The sequence below is a fragment of the Protomyctophum parallelum genome, assembly GCF_964188405.1.
Source record: "Protomyctophum parallelum genome assembly, chromosome: 6".
Lineage (NCBI taxonomy): Eukaryota > Metazoa > Chordata > Actinopteri > Myctophiformes > Myctophidae > Protomyctophum > Protomyctophum parallelum.
Window position 1 is genome coordinate 35089148 of NC_139701.1, and position 9324 is coordinate 35098471.

Here is a 9324-nt window from a genome sequence, read left to right on the forward strand (position 1 = left end):
TACACTCTGGGTTAAATTGAGAGTTTTAAACCAATTGTAAAATTGACCATCACGGTTCCATATGGGTCCATTTTTACACCTTCAGAGGTAAATTGACAGCATGCGTGCGTGCGTGCACAAGCATGATGCTCGTATACAACAATGAGCTTAGTTGTGTGCAGATGTGCTTGCACTGTGCGTTGTCTTTTTTATTCATAAGAAACCAAGATGCAATGGCCTGGTAAACCCCTACAGTTTATTGACCATGGGGTTCTGCAGGGACCTGTACTTGGATCCCTCTTTTTCTCCCCCTCTACAGTCTACAAAAATAAAATAGCAGATGTACAAGCTGTTTTAGCTGAACCGTTCACCCATTATGACATGCTCAGAATAGGGACGCTATAGGGCTTATGTTGTCGTCATACAATAAACATCCCACCAGGGTCTTGGATCATTGTTTTGTCTTTGTCGATTTAAATGAACTTAAAGAGCCAGTTTGCAGCAGGCTGCCTGTTATGGCTTCCGTGCGCATTAGGTGATCCTCACTTGCAGAATTACTGCTGAGGAGGCTGGTTTGACATGCTGAACAATACATATTTATACGTGATGAATATGTATGTCTTGGCAATGACATCTTCCTGACAGGCCATTGTGGCAATATCAATATGTCTGCTATAGCTAAAGTCACCCTGGCCACAAACACAGCCAGCTGATTAGAATAAACAGAGATGAGAGGCACGGGCAGCATTATGAGAGGTGTGTGTGTGTGTGTGTGTGTGTGTGTGTGTGTGTGTGTGTGTGTGTGTGTGTGTGTGTGTGTGTGTGTGTGTGTGTGTGTGTGTGTGTGTGTGTGTGTGTGTGTGTGTGTGTGTGTGTGTGTGTGTGTGTGTGTGTGTGTGTGTGTGTGTGTGTGTGTGTGTGTGTGTGTGTGTGTGTGTGTGTGTGTACGCTCTCACCTGCTGCTGAAATGTATAAAGCACGTTAGTTCACACACACACGCGCACATGCACATAGATACACACAAACAGTCCATCCAGGACACCGTAAAATTGATGTATCCCTTATGTAAAGTGCTGTATGCAGAGTACATACACACATGCATATGACTTGGATTAATCTGGAGAGAGGGCTGGGGGAGGGGGGAGGGGGGAGGATGTAAATTGACAGAGCCATAAAGTGACAGACCTGCTACTGCTCTGCTTCTCTCTTGTGGGTGCTTCACGTACACACACACGCACGCACACACACACACACACGCGCGCACGCTTTGACCAACACAAAAACACCCACATGAGGGAATCAGTTGTGTGTGTGTGTGTGTGTGTGTGCGTGCGTGTGTGCACAGTAGGTTGAGATCTTGCCAGCCTGTTTTGCAAGAAAGCAGGGGTTTCGGGTGGCCTGGGGTCTGCTGAATGAAAACATGTAAAGCACAAAGTTTCTAATTGATTAGAAGGACAGCTCCCTGTGGAGGTGCCTGCTGCTCTCACATTCAATTTAGAGATTGGACTCCCTTCAAACGGGTGTGGAGGTACTGGACAGGAGCTCCGCAGTGCAAGATGCGCGCGCGCGCGTGTGTGTGTGTGTGTGTGTGTGTGTGTGGGGGGGGGTGGGGGGGGGTGTTTGGGGTTGCTGTCCACTTCAACCACATCTATTATCTCGCCACTCCTCCATCTGGGACATCCCAGAAGCCCATTGATCATTGTTAAACCCTGTCACACACAGACACACACAAACACTGACACACACACACAGTCACACACACAAGCAAGCAAGCGAGCACTCCTGTGTTATCCACCACCACCATGCACACATGGTGCGTGTATATACAGTATACACACACACCCACGCTGTGCATATACACACATGCACTTAGGTATAAGCACATGCCTACATACATATATGTATATAGGCACTTAGTGTTTATGAGCCTTGTGACAGGATCAAATGGGATCAGCATATATTGCATCCAGGGCACCACACAATTTCATTCACAACCCATTGCTCCAACAATAACAAAGGTTAGATATAAAGAAGAACAATGTATGGGCCTTGAAGTTTTATACTTTTATGGCCCTTCAGTTTGCATAGCTTAGCTAGCCTGCTACAGTACATATACAGTACTGTGTGTATCTTCAGCCAACATATTGAATACCCTTTTGAAAGAAAGGGGTATTCTGAGCATGCAAACGAACCATCATGAAACAAAACTAATAAAAGTATAAATATACTGTACGTTATGCTCAATCCATATTCAACATAACATTGTCATTGTGTGTCTAGCATGCACGGTAACAATGTGTTCCTCTCTCCTCTAGCATGCACGGTAACAATGTGTTCCTCTCTCCCGTGTCTCCCAGGTGCCCTTAGCGAGGACCCCAACTTCCCTAAGACCCAGTGGCCGTCTCCAGAGGTGTGTTCAGACTGCCACGGGGTGAGGACTACTGGGGAACACACCTGGAACCACGACAAGGTCCTCTCCTTCCTCCTCTCCTACTACTGCCCTGAGGGCGTGCTCACAGGTACGATGCAGGTGGTGCACTGTGTCCTAATTGCATGTGTAGCGAGCAGACATCAAACACAAATTACAATAAATGAAGTTGTCCTATAACCAGAGTGTCCAAAGCTCGTACCACCATATGATACTACTAATACTATACCCTTCATGTGTCTCTCTCAAAGGATGCTTTGCTGCTTCATTACTGCCAGAGTTTCTCGATAACTATATGTTTTTTGCTTTTACTAGTTTTTGAGTCTTTTTCCACTACTCTTTCAAGAGCCACAGAATATTTTAAATATCTCAAAAGAAACGAGACAAGTCTCTACTTTCATCGGGGGAAAAAGGTCTGTCACCCCGATGTTCCATTCTTTAGTTACAGTATTGGCAGTTGAATATAGCTTGTTTTCACCAAAAATGCTGTCTGGGAACAGAAAGCAAAGCAAAATGTATAAAAAATATAAATCCATATAGACTAAACCGGCTTGGATTCTTTTAGATCACGTTTACGTTATTTCCGGGTGTCCTCTTTTTCGGAAGTCCTAGGATCAGTCATATAGGTTGCGGAAGAGCGCCCTGAATTGTAAACACTGAAAACATCAAATGACGTATGCCATTGACGGGTACAGGCTTTAGTTTGGACATACTATTAGTCCGACTCATTAGACCAACAACTTACCTCAAACCCTAACCTAACCATAACCGCAAGCACGGGAGCAGCGCATGTTCCACCGCATGTCCGGTCCACATGTCGGTCCATTGGTGTGTCTAATCTGCGTGTGCATCCCCTCATCTGTCCCTGTAGCTATCATCAATATCCACATGGCATGAGCTCAGTCATGCTTTAATATGCAATTTGAGAAAATAACCAAACTGAGAATGAGCATGTGAATGTTAAGTTCATATGTCAAGGTATCGCAGATGTCTTTTGGATATGAGGAGATATTAGGCTATGATGATCATTGCATTTCATCTACCTCTCCTTTCCAGGTGATGTTTTGGTTAGCAAAGACCTTTTTCCCCGCACCCTCTAGTCTAACTAAATTGTTGTGGACACATACCCCTGAATGCAATTTGCGGAGAGTTTGGAGATTGTTGCTCCAGACGTCAGTAGTTTGTTTCTTCCTTCAGAGTTGAACGAGGGGAGCGAGTAGACTTGAAAATCATGTCCTGTGTTTCCCCTCTGCTCCCCAATGCCCTCTTAGACTACCTAGACGACGACGACCAGGTGCTGACCAAGCAGCGGCAAAGGATCGAGGCTAGGCAGCTGGAGAAGGACGCTCAGGCTGTGGTCAAAAGGATGGCCAGGGAAGCCCTGGACTCAATCACCAGGTCTCCTACCTTACAACCCACTGTGGACGAGGAGGAGGAGGAAGAAGAGGAGGAGGAGGAAGAGGAGCCGATGGTTGAGGAGGTGGCCGTGAGAGAAGGAGGAGAGGCCACGGCAGTGGATGAGATGGGGGGCAAGCGATGGGCGGAGCCTGAGCCTCAGCAGACGGGGCGCCGACGTAAGCAGGCCCAGAGGAAGCCCAGCGTGGTGGGGCTGAGGCTGCGAGACGCCCAGGAGGACATCGTGGACCTGGACTCCTTCGTCAACCAGCACTACAAAGCCAAAGCACTGCGGGCGGCCGCGGCCGCCTCCACCAGGGTCAAGCGGCGCAGCTTGCAGCGACAGGAGGAGCGAGAACCGGGCCCCGTGTTCGGCCTCGGGGTGGAGTTGGATGCTGGGATGAGGATGGTGGGGCTGGAGCCCATGGAGCCAGACGCGGGCACGGGCCAGCAGAGGAAGCGTCTGCAGAAACGAGGACTGACCGGCCAGTATGTCGGTCACGTGGAGGACATTGAACCAGGTCGTCAGTCGCGCCCCCAGAGCCACAGGGGGCGCTGGATGTCAGTGCTGAGCATTGGCTTCTCCAAAGTGGACATCAGCCTGTGTGTCATCCTCTACTCCCTGTCGTCCATGTGCCTCCTGGCCATGTACCTTTATTTCAAGAATCGCCTCAGAACACGACGGGCCAAAGTGTCCCTGCCCTGAAAGCAGGTACTTTAAGAGACCTACTACCACTATGCTGACATGCGTCTCAACTCTCTACAATGATTACAGTCCCATTAGGGTAGCATTGGGGTTAGTATAACAGGATGACTGTCCTAAGCCTTCTACTTAGACATTGACCAGAGTAGACAAAACACCGTGTTTTTCATCATCGCGTCACCATCGCCTGCCGCTGTGGTTGTGTTCAGGTATATCTAATAAGTGGAGAGTTAGAGTTGCCTTAAATTGTGCAAACTTGCTGGTGGCATGTGCCAATCTAAAAGCTGTGCTCTCCAGTTCCTCCACTTTTAGAATATTAATTTTAAGCCTAATTTATGCATTTTCTGAAAGGGGATGTCAATGTTGTGTTTTTTATTTTATTTTAAATTCTGAAAATACATCATTTTTGTAAAGAGCCATGACACTTTTTGGCAACACATAAACCATACATGAGCAAGACTCTCTCATCAGGGTAGTTGTTGGTGTTTGTGCAATTTAAAATGTATAACCCCGACATCTCTGTTTTGGGCAAATTACAAATTTTAAACATTCTTTTTACCTTTAATTCATTCAAATAAAGTTCACATAGGCTCACACATTGTATGCTTGTACAGTACAGCTATTTCCACTATTTGTCAAAGAAGTATTCAGGCATACCCCCCCCTCATTTTTTACTAATTGAACACTGATTGTTTTAAAGGACAGTCCGTTGTCCTTCTGAGCTGCATTTGACCACTTACAGTATGAAGGATGAAATCTGTATCTGTATCTCAATTGAGAATAAGTGGACTTTATGAGGCTATACAGCAAATGTGTGTAAGATAGAGATTTTCTTTTTTTCTTTTTCTTTTTGTTGCTATAGTTATAATGAAGGGCATTCATGAAGAGTTTTCTTTGTGGAACGTTTTCATGAAAGACTGTTGGGCCACAGCTGAAGCATATATCTGCACTATTTGTACTGAGAAATAATGAAACATTACATTTTGTGGTCATCATCATGATTTAATTTCTCAATAAGCCTCATTTAACCACATAAAACCCATCCCTGTTCTGGCTTGAATATTCGCAGAACATTAGCTGATCTACAATCTCATCTTTTCTGATGAATTGAATATGAATTGACATATCCACATAAATAAATTCCAGTTCAACAATGAACATTTGCTAATAATTTAATTGCCACACTTTGAGGTGGCTTGTGTTATGTGCATCATTACATCACATCGCTGAGTCCACATAACAGCTGCTTCATACAATCCTATTGTTGATGAAGTTTTGTGCAAAGCACATATGTTCACACAGGACACAGTTCTAGAATAAGCTGGATTTAGTTTTGGCTGTTGTCCATTAAGCTTTTACTGGTGTTATTCATCTCAAAGCACAGTTTCATTTTGCTTTGCTTTTCTGAATCAATAAAACATATTTTTGATAAGGACATTTAGTTGTTTTCTTTTTCCTGCATTGCTGCTCTGACAACTTTCTACCCGTTGTGCAATGTGTTGAAAATGAAATAATCCGATAATTGAGAGGTGATTCCTCTTATTCATTACCTTTTGATCAAGAGTGATCATGAAGGCATGTATACAGTATGTGTCTCACATTGGGTTAGACAAACAAATGTTAAAGAATTAAACTCCCCATTCGGCACACTCTGCCAGACAAGTAGGCAGAAACACATGGCCTCCATACATCTGAAGTGTCTCGGATGTCAAAACATCTCCATCTCAGACACTTTGAGCCTTTTCTGAACAACATGGCCATGTTTGGTTTGTTGTTTTGAAGCGTCCTGCCAGGGTGTGTGGCATGGCGGGAGGGACAGGGGGTCTCACATGTAGGAATAGAGGGGTTAAAGGCTGCAAGGTTTGAAGGAAAAAGCCTGTTGCCATCTGCTGTGCAGCGCAAGCTAAATCCTAACAATTTCATTGGGATTATAGCAAGTGAGTAATCCAGCTTTCCTTTAGGACTAGAGGGGAGAGATTACCCTTGAGGATTAGCTCCCAGCAGATAATAAACTTTATTAAAACGCAATCGGCTTTCAGGGCCCCTCTTCTTCCCTTACACACTTAAAGGTGGGCCCTGCTGGGGGCCAGCCCATGGACCCTCGGGAGAAGGCAAGAGGGAGGAGAGGGCGGGTTGGAGGTGGATGAAAGAGGGCGTACTCTGGGTGATAGAGTTGGATGGATGGATAGATAAATGGATGGTTGGATGGATGGATGGATAGATGGATTACACCAAGCCCACCTGAAAGACAGTCAATGCTTGATCTGAAGCTTTGTATTTCCTGGAACATTGACTTGACTCCCATGACTTGCACCCTCCCCGCCACAACCACCACCAACACACCAGTATCAGGCCAACAGTACAAGGCTGCGTTAGTGACATCGTTGGGGTACCGCAACACTAAGGCCATACAAGCACGCACACACACACACACACACACACACACACACACACACAGGATTGATTGATAGCCCTACATTAAAGAAGGTGAGCACCAGGCCTAGGCAGCTGTGGATCTCTGGCCTAATCAAGCTTCTCAGAAACTGATAAAATTAAGTCCTCATTCACACTTTATGGTTGCAGGGTTGGACTGAGGAAAAACACATCGTCAGACAGAAATGATATAGGCTTGTATCTCTTTCCTTTTACAGACATACTTATGCGTGGAGGTGTGAATATATATCTTCCTGATTTTAATATCGGCTTCAGGCGCTTCTTTTTATTACTTGGCAAACTGTCAACCTACAGGAGAAATGATGTACCCTCTCAAACTTTTATGTGCGTGTTTGTTTATCATTTGTTTTGCTATACAGGTAGCACAACGATTTACTACTTCCTTATTAGATCATTTTCTTCACTGTTGCTATTATTGAATCAATTAAATTGAATCAACCTTTAGATTTTGAGTCTGTGGGTCTGTTGTGTTTTGGTAATAGTACTTTTCTCCCTGACGACTGATCTATTAATCTATTTAAATGTCTACCTGGCTTGTTATAGGATTGGAGTCAGTGCAGATTGATGGTCACCTACTACTACTTAGAGCACTGAAGCCTTTTCTAAAGCCTGATTTATACCTTGTACGACGATGGTGTTGATCTGCTATTGTATAGATTTGTGGGTATTATGCAGGTGGAGACAAAAAAATCCCACGGTATATTCTGAAACTCTCTCTCTTTCTCTCTCTCTCTCTCTCTCTCTCTCACACACAGGGGCGGCCTTAAGGATCGGGAGGCCCCTTTCATGACGTCATAATTGTAATAATTAATAATTATTTTTGTCAATGTGTATTATCGGACTTCAAAGCATGAACAGCATACACAGCCAAGTAGAAAATACACAAAAGCAGCTTGCTTGATTCATTTTTTTTTTTACTTTAAGATATAACTGGAAGGCAGCATAGGCTATACAATGATTTAATCGCAACTGTCAGCGCTGCTAGTGCAGTGAGTGCACACACTGGGAACAATTACAATGACTACTACTACTATTTTTTTGGGGGGGAGGCCCGTTTCAGTTGAAACGATTGAAACATATATAAGGCCGCCGCTGGCTGTTCAGGTCTTCTTTTGTATGTTAGTGTAACAGCCGGGAATTGAACCCTGGTCTCCGACGTGGAAAGCCAACATCCTAACCACTAAGACCAGTCAAAGGCATTTGCCTATGACTCAGGGGAGATATTAGAGTTTTGAGCTTCGTCAGGCTGAGGCTGTGAGCCACTGCTACAAATAGCCTTCAGTTAGAAAGCAATCCGAATTATAAATCACGCTGATTATTACACACCAACAAATCCACGTTTTATTCAGTCACACACCCTAAAATTGCATGATCTGGTAGACCTCTCAACAGCAGTTATAATGTATAAAGCACATAACAGACTGCTTCCGCCCTGTGTCCAGGAGTTGTTCGAGGCTCGAGAGAGCAGGTACAATCTCAGGGGATTCGGCATCTTCAGGGGGACTAAGGCAAGAACCAACAAAAAGGCGAGATGTATAAGCGTAAGAGGTGTGAAACTATGGAATGGCTTAGACAATGAATTGAAAACGTGCGGCTCAATTAATACATTTAAAAGAATGTATAAATCTAAAATTATAGATAAGTATAGAACATTATAAACCTAGTATTTTTACTAAATCATATTAGTATGACAAAGTAATATAATAACTATATAATAATCATATATATATATATAACATTCTTCTCATGTGCGACTCTGGATTCTGTGTGATCAAATCTGTCTTCTTTCTGTTTTACTTTTCCTTGTGTTCTCTTTTGTGTTTGTTTTTTTGTCTTGTTTTGTTTTTCATGTTTTTGTTTTTTTTGTTTTCTCTCTCTTCTGTTTTTTTTCTCTGTCTGTTTTGAGTGCCACATACATTTTTCTTGATTTTCGGACGACTAAAAATAAATACTATAGTGTGTAGTTTTTTCATACTTTTCATAAAAAGAATTGGTTCAAGGTTCTTGCGACGATTTCAAAAACAAATATGAAAATGATGAAAAAACTACATTCATGTTTTTGGCCCATCATCTGACAGAATAGTCTGTGTATTTGCATACTGGGCCCTGATTGGTGCCCCAAAACTTGGTGGGAAAGTCCCTCTTTTATGTCTGGCTTCCAGGCCAGTTGGAAAAGGGCACACTGAGAGGTGGTGTAGGTTAAATTGGACATTTTCATGGTAAAAGTTTAGCCGGATAGGTCTTTCTGACATAAGCCCCAACCGTTACTTCTCAGGAAACAGGGGGAGAGAGAGCCCTCCCGATGGTCCTCCGTGCACCTTGATGACATGGGACTTGAACCTGCCAACTGTCTGTAGCAGAGGCA

The 9324-nt window shown here is 43.9% G+C and overlaps 1 protein-coding gene across 1 annotated transcript in view; it reads left to right on the top strand.

Moving 5' to 3' along the window:
- The window catches only part of qsox1 (quiescin Q6 sulfhydryl oxidase 1), a 29351-nt gene extending 23411 nt beyond the window's left edge, over positions 1–5940 (top strand). The window contains exons 12-13 of the mRNA XM_083767263.1: positions 2337–2498; positions 3679–5940. Coding sequence (XP_083623389.1) covers positions 2337–2498; positions 3679–4508 — 992 coding nt within the window. The 3' untranslated portion in view covers positions 4509–5940. The remainder of the gene's footprint in view (positions 1–2336; positions 2499–3678) is intronic.
- Positions 5941–9324: the final 3384 nt, after the last annotated feature.